Source organism: Sphaeramia orbicularis, chromosome 4 (genome assembly GCF_902148855.1).
Source record: "Sphaeramia orbicularis chromosome 4, fSphaOr1.1, whole genome shotgun sequence".
In the NCBI taxonomy this organism is placed as follows: domain Eukaryota; kingdom Metazoa; phylum Chordata; class Actinopteri; order Kurtiformes; family Apogonidae; genus Sphaeramia; species Sphaeramia orbicularis.
Genome location: NC_043960.1, coordinates 3,038,771 through 3,053,602, shown reverse-complemented (window position 1 = coordinate 3,053,602; position 14,832 = coordinate 3,038,771). Strand labels below are relative to the sequence as shown.

At 37.3% G+C, this 14,832-nt stretch overlaps 1 protein-coding gene across 2 annotated transcripts in view; it reads right to left on the bottom strand.

The window, feature by feature from the left end:
• Positions 1–10,376: 10,376 nt before the first annotated feature.
• The window catches only part of ano8b (anoctamin 8b), a 131,417-nt gene continuing 126,961 nt past the window's right edge, over positions 10,377–14,832 (bottom strand). For both annotated transcript variants that reach the window (XM_030132953.1, XM_030132955.1), the window contains 2 exons: positions 13,924–14,034; positions 10,377–12,001 (listed from right to left, as the gene is read on the bottom strand). In XM_030132953.1, the coding sequence (XP_029988813.1) occupies positions 11,249–12,001; positions 13,924–14,034 (864 nt within the window). In that variant the 3' untranslated portion in view covers positions 10,377–11,248. The remainder of the gene's footprint in view (positions 12,002–13,923; positions 14,035–14,832) is intronic.

Sequence of the window (14,832 nt, the reverse complement as noted above, 5' to 3'; positions counted from 1 at the left end):
CGTTGGCCTTCAGTTCACACCATAGTTTTTGCACTTACGGGTGGACAGACGAACGACGAGCTGATGACAATACCCTGTGGCAAGGGCCGATGGTAAAAACTGGAATTTCAGAAATTTTTAAAAACTTGCTTAAAAACAGTTGCAGGTTATTTACGATGGCCATCCAGAGGTGTTTTATGGTGTTTGAACCATTTATTGCAGCTGTCATTAGCGCCCCCCAGTGGTCAAGTTAAAAGGCTTTAATAAGCGTTTCAAACGGTCCAATTTCTGAACATTTTCCAAATTTACTCCAGGTGTTTTTAAGTTTTTTAAAGTTGTTTCCAAAGGTGTTTTGTGTTTCAGCCATTTATTGTAAGGGTTATTAAAAAATGAGCCGTCAAAGATGGTTCATGGTGGTTTAACTACACTACAAACAAAAAGTGAAGGATATTTCTTTTTTTTTTTGGTCATTTTTGCCATTTGTAAATGAAACTGTCTGGTCATTAAAAAATGTGTTTCAATTCACACACAAAAAAGTAAAAAGCACTGTGCAAGAATCCACACTGAAAAAAAATAGCCCAAAAATTAGAAATATCCTTAACTTTTTGTTTGGAGTGTGTTTGTTCCTGCGGTCAACAGGCAATTGCTGCTTCAAAAGTCGTCATTTCAGAAAATTTGATACAGACAGAAGGAAGTTCACTACGATCAACACTAAAAAGAAGAAACAGAAGAAATGCTGAGATTTTGGAAGAAGATGAAACAAGAACACAAGAATCCATTTGAAGTAGTTTTATTAACTATTTTTCAGGTCTTACAAAAATATGACAAAATAAATTAAAAGAAATAAATAATCCCATTTTCCCATATTTTTCTTTAAAAGAACATTAGTTTGTACAGTGGTACACTGGAAGAGCGTATGATGTTCGGTAGGTGAGGCTTCCATGAACATGTCCGATCTGAAACTGAGGTTGGGGTCAGGTTTGAACGGAGCTGTGGTGAGAATCACATCCAGAAGAAGACAGTCCAACATTAGCATTCACTCAGGTTCACAACACTGACTTCACATTATATTCATAGTGCTTCTGACGGCTCCATCCAGCTCTGAACTGTTCCAGGAGCGTAGACGGCTGAGGAGGGTCGGCTGTCAGAGCTGCCGCCTCTGAGTGGCCCGAACAAACAATGATGGCGCTGTTTGTTTTTCTTTGACGTCTTTTTATAATGTTTTCAATGATTACACAAAACTATCTAATATGGACAAAAGTATTGGGACACATTGAATTCAGGTGTTTCTTTTCTAACGGGTCTGGGATACGAAACAATAATGACAAAAACCATAATATTGTTTTATATCGTGATAAACATCATTGCATTGGTTTGTTTTGTTTAAATCACTATTGTTTATGTTTATAAACTATATGGACAAAAATATTGGGACACATTCAGCTCATAAGATGTTCTGTTCATACTGATTTGAGATAGAGGATAAACATCAATATTTCCTTAAAATTAAAATTTAATGGGAGATTTTTCTTCCTAAGTGAGATGTGGAAGAAAGTAGATAGTTAGTTGTGGTAGAAAATTATTTACAGTCAGACCACAAAAAATGTTTTAGAAATTTAGAGGTAGAACATTTAAAATCATAGTCATGGATTAAAAAAAAAACAACCAAAAAACGGAGGCATTTTGGAAGTAAAGATAACAATTTAAACCAAACTAACCAATGCAATGATATTTATCACAATATAAAACTATATTATGACATTTATCATTATTATTGTTAGAAAAGAAACACCTGAATTCAACATGTCCCAATACTTTTGTCTATATAGTGTATTGACCACATCAACCTTCATAATAACAGATGCAGAACTTGTTGCTGCTGCCAAGAGTGGGACAAGTGTGAAGGTGGTTGTAATGTGATTACTTCTACTCTGAAGTTTTCCCTGAATAAGGAGGAACTACAGCGGGACATGACCTAAACTCCACCAACACCCTCCTCTGCTTTCTCTGGATTCTACCCTCTACACACAAACCATCAGTGACACATGGACGCTACTGCATCATGGTGCGATCATCCCTGAAACAAAAGCTCCGAGACTGAAAGTTAACGCACAAAGACCCAGGTCGACTTCTGTGGCAGTTCCCAAATTATTTTTTCTCTATTTTTAATCTTCCTTAAGTGGTCTATCACCATTTATTCTATTATTATCCTCTGTAGTTTGAATTTTTTCAGTGAAATTCAGGGATTTTTCCTATATTTAATTTACTGATCATATAGATTTTCATAAAAGCTCAAATTAACCCTTTCATGCACAAATTATGAGAACCTTAGTCAATATTTTTTTCTTGAGTGTTTTTGTTCCGCTTTACGCATGAAAAAAACATGTGATTTTTTTTTTTTTTTCTTATGAACGTATTTTTCATGGAGTTACAAAAATGTCCACTCAGCTGGACACCATCTGTTTAAGTTTTGAAGCAAAGAAACATTTATTTAAAAATCATCATCAGAAAGTGATAAACTGTGTGAAAACTATGAAATAAAAGCATTTTTAATGCCGCTAACTGCTAAATCGCTACTGTTTTCTCACATTTTATCACACTCTAATATTAGTTATTACTCATTTCATGGAGATAAAACCCTCCTGAGACCCAGGAAATGGACAGTTTTAGCTTTTTTACTTTAAAATTTGTCTTGATTGGAAACTGCATCATGCAACAGTTTTTTCAGATACATTTTTAAAATAATTTTTATTTACTGATTGATTTTTTTAATGGAATGTCCTTTGCAAAGCACAGCATTTTTATAGTAAAACTGTCAAACTTTTGTCCCCTACAGAGGACAAAATGCATTACTGGGTCTCAGGAGGATATGCAAAAAAAAAAAAATAAAAAAAAAAAAAATTGTTTATTACAGTCACACTCAAACATGTTACTGCAGATCAGTTTAAGAAGAACAGCGAAGTTACAGTAATTGTATGTATTGCAGTGTTTTGGATGAAGCATAAGAGTCCTGATATGGAACTAAAACAAAAAAACCCATGAATAAACAATAGAACAGCTGTAGAATAGCTGTCCACTGGAGTGACCAGTATGCATGAAAGGGTTAAAGTTGAAAAAACTGAAGAAAAACTGACTTTTTCAGTCAAGTCTGTCATTAATGGAACATAAATACAAGTGTGTCCGTCCACTGTCCCTGATCCAACTCCACTGGTTTTACTGGTGAATCAGTGTTGTAGAACAGGGCTGTCAAACTCCTTTTAGTTCACGGGTCAGATTCAGCTAAATTTGATCTGCAGTGGGCCGAACCAGTAAAATAATAACACAATAATATATAAATAATGTCAACCCCAAAGTTTTCTCTAGGTTTGAGACCGAAAATTGTTAATTTACATTATGAACAGGTTTACATCTACAAACTCTCCTTTCAAAAGATGTGAATTACATGAACAAACTGAAAAAATAAGTGTAATTTTAACAGTATTCGGCCTCAGTTTATCATTTCCACATGTACAGTCTAACGTACAGATCACAGTGGATCTACAAACACAAAAAATTGAGTCACAGGCAGAATATTGTTAAAATTATACGTACTTCTCTTAAGACATTTCAGGTTCTTCACATTTTTTTGCAAAAGTATACTTTGTTTTAGTGCAAATACATGAAAATATTTGTATTAACAAAGAGAAACATTTGAAGTTGTCATTATTTCTATGTTATTATGATAGTATTTGACTGGTCCTGCCCACTGGAGATTGAACTGGTCTGAATGTGGAACCTGGACTAAAAGGATTGTTCATATTTTTGCATTTCACAAATTCATCCCCAGGGCCGGACTGGACCCTTTGGCGGGCCGCATGTTTGACACCTGTGTTGTAGAAGATGACAGTGTTTCCATGGTAACTACGGAGCCTCTGAACGTCCAAATGGGTCATATCTGATGACCATGAAAAGATGAAGAACTGTATTTTACACCAATTATTGACATGCATTGATAGAATTAGTGGCTCAGCAGGTATTAAACAGTTTAAATCCTTGGATACTTTTGGTTGGCAGTGACTGTTGAGTTGTTTGAGGGTTAAACTCATCAAAAGTGTGAATTTACTCAAATACTTTTGAAATATCAGCCTTAAAAAGTGACTTTTCAGCTGATTTTTGCACAAAAATAAAAAGGAAAATCTGACTTATATTGATCTTAAATGGCTAATTTAACTTTTTACTTCAGATAATGATTTTAGCTGCCAGTGGATGTTTGGGTCTTTATGGGTTAACATGAGATGACACTTTCTCCGCCGATACATCTCGTATTATCTAAACCAGGGCTGTCAAACTCATGTTAGTTCAGTTCCACATTCAGCCCAGTTTGATCTGCAGTGGGCCGGACCAGTCAAATAATAACAGTGAAAAAAGTGAAATTCTATTATGATCAGGTTTACGTCTACAAAGTTTCCTTAAAAATCTGAATAACATGAACAACTTGAATTGTCTTAAGAAAAACAAGTGCAGTTTTAACAATATTCTGCCTCGGTTTATCAGTTTATCATTTACACATGTGCATTAAAATCACACCAAACATTTAGTAACAAACAGAATATTGGTAAAACTGCATTTACTTTTCTAAAGACATTTCTGTTCATATTTGTTCTGGTTATTCACTTTTTTTTTTTGTAAAGTCTAGTTTGGTAATGTCAGCATTTTCATGTAATTTTACTTTTTTACACCAAAAAAACAAAGAGAAAATGTGGGGTTGTCATTATTTACAGGTTATTCTGATCATATTTGACTGGTTCTGACCCACTGGAAATCTAATCGGACTGTATGTGTCTGTATGTGGAACCTGAATTAAAATGATTTTGACGTCACTGACTGTTCATATCTTCAGTGTAATTTTTGCATTTCACAAATTCATCCCCAGGGCCGGATTGGACCCTTTGGCGGGCCAGATTTGGCCCCCGGGCCGCATGTTTGACACCTGTGCTGTAAATCATGTGTCAGCCTGTGAGAATGAAACAAAAGAAAACACAGAGCAGGTACAGTTTCTGCCTGACTTGCACTCCTCATTTTACACAATAACAAACACAGACCTACAGACTGACAGGAAAACCATACTGTGACCACACATACTTCAGTTCTTTCTGTTTCCTTATTGCAATAAGTAAGAAAAGTGAGAGAATCTCACGTTCTGCCCATCAGTGGAAGTACAGTTTTGTCTCTTCGAAATAAAAACGTAGGTGAGACTGTTAGAGACACAAAAATAAAGACTGGTAAAAGCTTCACCCTTAGATCGGATTCCATGAAGTGGTACATGTGTGATTATTAGTTTTCTTACTGGACATTTGCCTTATTGTTAAACTCAAAATTAAAACAACGTAAATGATAAAGGATTTGTTTTATAGCAGGACATGATGCATAGAGTCGGACTAGGTGCTGTGGTTTGGGGCGGGACATGAGGATTTTTTTTATTTTTATTTTTTCACGTGTTTCTACAATTCAGACTTATTGCCAAATTCACTGCCAGATGTGACGATGTTATGACGACGATGCATAGTTAATGTTTCTGCTTAGTGGCCTCTGAAACTCCATCAAACTCCACTGGAAATGCAGCCTCCTGAACACTGTCACAAAACATCTGGACCTCTAGCACCACCCTCTGGACATCCTGCACAAGTGAAATAACACCGGTCTACAAGGAAAATGCCTCCAAAATAAAAGTAGCACAAATGTTTTTCAGAGTTTAAGCCACAAATTAAGAAAAATTCAGTCAAAAATGCAGGTTGGCTGTAGTTTCCAAAGTACAGACTTGGGTCAAAAATGTGTAACTGTGAGAATTAATGAGAGAATGGGTGTCCGAGCTACCAGATGTACTTCAAAACACTGTCTGCACATTATAATATATTCAATTTCCAGCTGATTTCTAGTGGAAGATTTATAAATATATTGTATAAATGCACATAAACCATTAGGTCTGGGTGCTTCTATGAAACTGGTCCTAAAAACAGGACAAAGGGGCAAAAAATTCAAACCAGATGTAGACGAATGTTACGAAGCAAGTTTGGAAGCACTGAGGGTCTACTTTCAAAATAAATAATTACTGACATAAAAGAGAAACTATTTTTCAGATAAAACACATTTTTATATTATTTTAGATTATATTTAATACAAAAATCTGCATGTAACACGGTCAAAAGGACACGAAAATTACGCGCTACTTTTTTTTAATATATATATATCTTTTTATTCTCACAGGTACATTTTGGGAATTGAACTAATTATTCAAGGCAGAGTGTTTGACAAAAATGACCGCTGTTGCAAAATCATTCGCAATTCATATGTGTTTAAATGGGCAGGTTCTGCATGTAACACAAGTGGACACGATGGGTTACATACAAAACCTAGAATGAGACTGAGATCCATGAAAAACCCACATGTCTGGATTAGACAAACCATTAAAATCATCAAATTTAACACAGTGTCTTTATTAATAGCGGTGTATATAAGACATTTACAGCCATGTTTTCCAGATCAAATGCACTGACACCTATAGGTAGTTTTTCTTGTCCTAATTTGGGTCCTATTTTTGGCCCCAATATTTTATTAAAAATTCATTAATTATGGGATGGCTCAGAGCAAGAGTATAATTTTTTTGCATTTATCTGAGGTCATCATTAGGTCCATCCTGGGGGGAAATATGTCTAAATTTCTCTTTTATTATTGGGTCTAAACAGCTGGAAAAGTGCCAGGTACCAAAATAAACCCAGTTTCATAGAAGCGTCCATATGTGTACACAAAGTAAAGGTTTGGGCTTTTTCACATTAAATAATTACCTTGATTGAAAACAGGATAATGTAACAGTTTTTCCAAATACATTTTCTTTTTTTTCTCTATTTTTTTATGGAATGTCCTTTGCAGTGAACATTGTTTTTGTATTTTTTATTTTAATTTTTTTAAGAAAAGCTGTGAAACTCTTGTCCACAACAGGACAAAAATGCATTGTGGTTTGTTCTGTTTTGTCTTCTCTGGTACTAGCTGCGATTATTATACACCCATGTTTACTTCAGATCTCTGTAACAGGGTTCCTACTAAGGTTCGAATAGTTTTGGATTTTTCATTCTAGTTTAGTTTTATTTAATTTTGGCTTTTTTTTTTTTCCTCTAATTCAGTTCGTTTTAATTCATTTTTTGAGCAGGTTTGGTCATTTTTATTAGTTTTCATTTTTTTTCTAAATGCTTAGTTGTAGTTTAGTTTTAGTTTAGTCGTCTCTTTTCTCTCCTTCTCTGTCGTCATATTCAAATCAATCCCAGACAGGACTCTGCTGCTTTAGTCTCCATGTTTCCAGGTAGAGTGGGGACCAGAAGACGACTGGAAACTGAGTGAACACAAGTGACGGGCCCTTAAATATCATACGCTGCCGTTAGCTAAAACTGCTCGAGCGAAATAAATCAATTTCGTATCAATCTGACATTGACAAAGACAAAAACGAAGGGAATTTTATCCATAATTTTTATCCGTTATAGTTAGTTTTGTAAACACACAATACAGTTTCAGTTAGTTATCATTTTTCCTTTTAATTATAGTTTTTATTTATTTGAGTTAACAAAAATGTTTTTTCAATTCTAGTTTTCGTCATTTCGTTAGTTTTCGTTAACGATAATAACCTTGGTTCCTACACATTTGAAATTTCAAAATTCCATACTTTTTCCAGACCCTAATTTCCAGATATCTTGGTGAAAAATTCCAACCAGCCAACCAGTCTTTAGATTTAGGATTTATGAGCCAGTCGTCAGAGAATTTCCATCTATCCATTCTGAGTTCTGCCGACGATCATACAAGGCATGTTGAAAAGCTCGCTCACCAACAGTGTGTGGACATCACCTGTCCGTCAAAGCTGCAGTGAAACTTGTCGACACCTGGGCGGGACTTAAAATGGGTTAGAGGAGGATAAGAGCAGAAGGCGGGGCATTCAACTTGTCAATCTGCCCAAATGTTTTCTGGGACGCGTAGTCGACTGTATGTGCTCTCACACTAACATTTTAGCTGCACTAACAAGTGCCTTCAAAAAACAGTGATCCATTTATTCTTTTTAGATATTCATAATTTTATGTTTTAGAAAATAGAACAGCGGTAATAGTCTGGGAAACATGAATATTTTTCCATACATTTGTTTCCATTTTCCATACTTTTACAGTGGTGTGCAAAATATTAGAACACTTGTCAAATCTTAAGAAACTGGTGGTTTATTTTTTTCTCAGAGCCTGAATTTCACTTTTTTTTGCCGCTGCAAAAGGTAAAGGCAAAGGTACTGAGAATATTTCACGTACAAATTTATCAGTCCAGCCCTTCTTTTTTTTTTTTTTTTTTTTTACATTTTACTCTAATATTTAATGTAGCCCCCCCCGGTAACAATCCCAGCAGTGCATCTTTCTGACATTGTGTCGATGTATTTTCTGAGAGTTTCAACCCCAGTGTCATTCCACGCTCTCAGAAGCTCATTCCTCAGAGTTTCCTTAGATTGTTCCCAAGGGAGGCCACACTAAATATTAGAGTAAAATGTAAAAAAAGGACTGAACTGATAAATCTGTAGGTGTAATATTCTCAGTACCTTTACCTTTTGCAGTGGCAAAAAAGTGAAATTCAGGCTCTGGGAAAAAAATAAACCACCAGTTTCTTAAGATTTGACAAGTGTTCTAATATTTTTGCACATCACTGTAGACCTGGAAAATTATAAAATCAAATTCCATATTTTTCCATATTTTTCTATACTTGCGTAGGAACCCTGCTGTAAAGACCATTCACACTGCACTTGTGTTATACGGAGAAAACTTTAATAAAAAAATCTTGATTTTAAAAAAATGCATCGCTGGGTGTCAAGAGGATCTGCACTGAAAACATCAGCTAACCTGCATTAGCTTTAGTCATTTATTTTCTGTTCATCTTATTAAAGTATGTAAGATTTAGCACATTTAATCTGAGGCAGAGTTCTAAAAAAAAAATAAAAAAAATTGTAGACCACTGTTATAGCTGAAGGGCTCGCTCACTTATTGGACGAACATGTGCATAAACACATGCCATAAACAGTGTTCATCAACAGAACATAAATCATATACATATAGGGGAAGAAAATACACCTTTGGTTCAAAAAAGAGGAAATTAATCAGTACTCTTATGCAATGCAGGAAGGAGGCAGGATGTCGAAAACATGAGGCTCGATGTAATTAAGAGAAGCTAATGTTGGAAAAAAAAAAAGGCTGAATACTGAGGAAAATCCCAGGTGAGAATGTGGAATTGAATGACACCAATCCAGCGTTTGCATAATGTTATGAGGCAGGCTGCTGTTGCGCCCTCTCTCCTGCAGATAGATAGGATTCTGTGCAGGCCCAAAGGGTTTAGTGCAATCTTTTATTCTAATTCTTGTTTGCCATGTCTGGTTGGAGTGTGGAATGGAGCACCATCTGTGTTTACGAGGCGGTCTACGGGCTTGGACGGACGACAGCGCGCAACAGGCTTCCATGATCCACTTCGCAAAATCACCCAGGTCTTCTTCAGCATTTTTCTTTTATTTCTTGTTTTTTTTTTTTTAGGTTTTTTTTTTGCTGTCTGGTTTCTCTTCCACTACCGCTACTGATATGTGACAGCTCGACTCACTAAGCTCTTTACGTTCCTAAAATTAAAGTATCCAGCGCTAAAGTTGTTGATCTAATGCAGGGCTCTCAAACATGCGGCCCGGGGGCCAAATGCGGCCCGCCCAAGGTTCCAATGCAGCCCATGGGATGAATTTACCAAGTGCAAAATTCTACAGTCTTTAACTGAATTAAACAAAAAAAAATAGCTTGAATTACGGAAAAAATCTTGAATTAAGCAAAAAAAAAAAAAAATTCAATTAAGTAAAAAAAATCTTGAATTAAGCCACAAAAAAATCTTGAATTAAGTAAAAAAAATCTTGAATTAATCCAAAAAAATCTTGAATTAAGCAAAAAATCTTGAATTAAGCAAAACATCTTCAATTAACAACTTCAAATTTTTTTCTTTGTTTTAGTGCAAAAAAAAATAGCATTAAATTACGAAAATATTTACATTTACAAACTATCCTGTAATAATTAAATGTGAATAACCTGAACAAATATGAACAACCTGAAATGTCTAAAGAAAATTAATCACTATTTGAACTCTTTTCTTCCTGTTCCTCAGTGTTTAGTGTCTTTGTGGATCTGACCCAGAATGCACATGGACAAATGAGAAGTGGAGGCAGAAGATTTTTAAAATTGCACTAATTTTTCTTAAAACATTTCAGTTTTTTTCAGGTTATTCACATCCTTTTTGTTTGGATAGTTTATAAGAGTAAGTATTTTCATAATTTAATGGGTTTTTTTGCACTAAAACACAGACAAAAACTTGGAGTTGTCATTATTTCTCGGTTCTTCTGTTCTTATTTCACTGGTTCGGTCCACTGCAGATCAAATCGGGCTGAATGTGGAACCTGAAAGAACATGAGTTTGAGAGCCCTGCTCTAATGTGAAAGTGCCGCGGGGACGGAGGACGGAAGTTCAGACGTCACCACCTGGTTTGAAAATAAAGCCGGTGATAAATCAGAAACGTTTTTTTGAAGCCGAGGTTTGTGTGATGACGATAAGAACTCGGTACTCGTTGGCTGATATTGCTTTTCCATTTTTTTCCGCTTCGTTATAAAAGGGAAGGGTCCGATAATTGCTCACAGTTAAAAATGAGACGGGTATCCGATGACCGCTTGTGTCGTGATGGTTAAAAAACACTGTCAGTAGTTATTAGATGTACAATCTGTGATCCTTTCATACCACTGTATACGCTTTCACATCATGTCCTCCACAGCAGGCGATTATATCCCAGCTGGAGGCCATGAGAACTTACAATTTCTGACTAGAAGAAATTAAGAAACACAGCTCTCTGTTTTAAAGGCTTAAAAATATTAGAAACGCAGCTCATGCATTTCTTCATGTATTGCAGACAAGGAAGAATCTGTATGTTCGTGTGTGTGTGTGTTTTCATGAAGGAGGGCTTCCATCTTTCTTGAATGAAGCCTGTTACTTTTTGTCTCTCAGCAAAAACAGCAAACCAAAAAAACAACAGTTATCTCTCGTCAGTTTCATCTTTCCCGCTTCAAGTATTCGTATCCACGGCCCGTGACGACGCAGACGGCAGGCGGCTCAGGCCTTTTCCTCGCCGCCCCTTTTCCTAAACATGTCGCTTCTTCTGCTGAGATGTAAGCGAAGACATGTTTGTTTTTCAGCCCGTGGAGCTACTAGACTTTAGATCCGGCTGGGTCTAAGTCTGTCGAGTGTCCGTTCTCAGACCCCTCCCCTCCAGGCGACGGGATCTCGTCCGGAATCCCGTTCAAGTCGGACCTGGACGGTTGTCTTTCCGACGCCTGCGATGACGCCGCGTCTCCAGATTTGGGCGGCTGACCCCCGTTCACGCACGATCCCCCCTCAGATTTCCCAAAGTTAAAGAGTTTCCCAGGGTTGAAGGCTTTGCTGGGTGACTGAGAACGCTCCTGAGAGCTGCTACCTGATGACGACGACGACGACGACGATGCTGTTGCCGCAGGATTCGTGGCTGTGGCGGCGGCTGAGGACGCCGCGGCGCATTCCTTCTTATTCTCAGGTGACTTAAGGAACTTGAAGCTCAGGAAGCCGGGCAGTTTGGGCTCGCTGCCGGTGGGCGACTGTGGCGAACGGGCGCCGCCTGATGAGAACTTACTCTGCAGCGGGATGATCTGTTTCAGTTTCATCACGTTATTGTTGGCCAACAGGGAGCTGGGCCTCTTGGGCTTGTCCGACCCGCCGCTCCCGCCTCCTCCTCCTCCTCCACCGCCGCCCCGTGATTTGCTGCCGTGACTTTTGTCGTGGTGGTGGTCCCCGGAGGAGTCGCCCTTGCCGTCGTCCCTCTCCCTCTCCCTCCGGGCCATGTGCTCGGCCTGCCTCTGCCGCTCCTCCTCCTCCCTCTTCCTCCTCTGCAGCTGCTGGTAATGCTGCTGCGCCTGCCGCTCATGCTTCTGCAGAGGAAAGGAAACGTTTCAATACACTGCCAAGAATCAGCACAAAAGCACAAAGCCAGCTGACCATTACAACACCGCAGAGCCACCCATCCCACAACAACCCTGCGTTAGTACTCCCCGGTCCTCCACGGCCCAATCACCTCTGCGTCTGCTGGAGTAGAGCTGACGACGCTCACTGTAACACGAACCGAAGCCTCACTGCGGAAACGTCAGCAAAAGTCTGAAACGAGCAATTTAGCTACAAAACTAAGTGTCGCAGTACACCGTGTCTGCAGCAGCGAGTGGTTCCAACAGAGGTGTAAAACCCATTCAGCCAAAGATGATCTAAAGTGGGCCTGAGCAGCAAAATTAGAACATAATACCCCAGAAATAATCCCAACTTCAAACTTTTCTGTTTTAGAGTTAAAAAATGGTAAAATTAGAACATAATACCCCAGAAATAATCCCAACTTCAAACTTTTCTGTTTTAGAGTTAAAAAAGTAAAATTAGAACATAATACCCCAGAAATAATCCCAATTTCAAACTTGTCTCTATGTTTTAGAGTCAAACTAGAAAAGCACTCGGAGAGCGCAGACCTCCGCCAAGGCAGATCAGTCCCCCCCTCCCCCTGATCACCACCAAAATTTAATCATTTGTTCCTTGTGCCAGTATCAACATTTTCTGAAATTTTCATCCAAATCTGTCCATAACTTTTTGAGTTATCTTGCACACAGACAGACAAAACAGACAGACAAACCAATGCCGGCAAAAACATAACCTCCTTGGCAGAGGTAAAAAAGTAAAATTATAACATAATACCCTATAAATAATCCCAACTTCAAACTTTTCTCTATGTTTTAGAGTTAAAAAGAAAAGTAAAATTACATTATGAAAATGTTTATATTTACAAAGTATCCTTTAAAAAATGTAAATAACATGAGTAACTATGAACAACCTGGCAATATGATGCCTGAGCTTAAATGTAGGAAATAAAAGTAAAGTGTGAATGTTCTAAAGATGCACTTCCTGCTTTTTGAGTGTTTTTGCATGTGATGATTTCAGGATGTTTTTCTTCTTATATCCTACAGTATTTTACCATTTGTCTTTTTAGTGTTATGAATGTTGTACCAACTTGTTTCAACTTGCGTAAAGCGTCTCTGAGTGTCTTGAAAACTGCTACACAGATAAAATTAATTGAGATAAAAAAAGGTAAGATAAGATAAGATAAGATGAGATAAGGTAAGGTAAGACATTCTTTATTCATCCCCCACAGGATTATTTTAAAAAGAGACATAAAATGACATAAACAGTAATAATGACAAATAAAGTAACAAGTGTGGAAGTAAATGACACTGACTGTTAGTAATTGTTGTTATTATTATCATCATTATTTTTACAATGTGATAAGTAAACTACACCTTCCAAGTTTTTGTATTTCTTACTCCTCTTATTCCTCCCTGAGTGTCTTGAAAAATGCTATACAAATAAAATTAAGATAAGACATACTTTATTGATCCCGCAAAGGATTATTTAAAAAAAAAAAAAGACATAAAATGACATAAATAGTAATAATAATAATAAAATAAAGTAACACGTGTGGAAGTAAATGACACTATTATTGATTAATTATTGTTAATATCATCATTATTATCATTATTTTTACAATGCAATCTGAAAAGTACACGTTTCTAGTTTTTGTATTTCTTACTCCTCACCTCTGACAGTACAATATGTCATAAAATGGAAATAGTTTAATTTGGACAGACACTGGTTATAAATGTGTAGTTGAGTAAATGTAAACAGTGAGGCAGACGTTGAACCACGCTGTCATGTTGACCTGTTTATTGTGCCTGAAAAAGTCAACCTGCCCCCCCCCCCCCCCCCCATTGGAACTCCTGTCCGAACCCTGTGCTGCTTTTCTGTGTGTCGTATGCTTTACCTTGAAGGCCTCCCTGCGCTGATAATCCAGTTTAGCCATCTCCTCTCTGACCCATGTAGGAATGTCAGGAATAGCCACATGGATGATGTACTTCAGGAGGATGGCAAAGTGCTGCCGAGAGAAGAGAAAGACGGGTAGAAAGAGACAGATTACAGGCTGAATCTGAGCAGAAATCACACACCGTGCTTCAGAATCCATTTCCAGAGTGTGATACTAGGGCTGTGCATCAGCAAGAATCTGGAGATACGATACAAATCACAATAGTAGGATCACAATACGATATATCACGATATACCACAATACTGTTAAAAAGGCCATTTTTAAAAAAATGATTATTTCACTGAAGAATTTAATTACATCAGAAATCTGCACAAATACTAAATACACTCTTATTTGATCAGAACAGGATCTAATGTTCTATCACAAAATGTTCCTGTGTTCAAACTGAAAATATGTTTACTATCCTGTAGTAGCGTGTTCTGACACACCGCTACTGCGGTACTCGACTCCCAGGAATGACCTGGCTGACGCGCTGATGAAATCTCACCATAAGTCCGTTGTTTTAATGAAGAGTCTTCAGGCCGTCTCAGTTGTGATGCATATTAAAAAACAAACGATTTATTTTTTTGTCCACAACGAATACATAATCCAGACTTTTCATTAACGGAACAGTAACTCATTCCATTGTCTTCTAGCCGCCATAGCGCTCAAAAACCATAAGCCCTTCCAGGTCAAAACACAACGACAAGGTGAAGTGACCTGCCTAAACACCTGTGCTCTCAGCAACAGGACAGCGACACCCAATGGCACGGCACCGTAAATACACCCCATGTGACAACAATAATTTGTGACTGAACTTTATGAATATGGCTCTAACAGTTCATATTCTATTAGTTCAGAACTAACTTC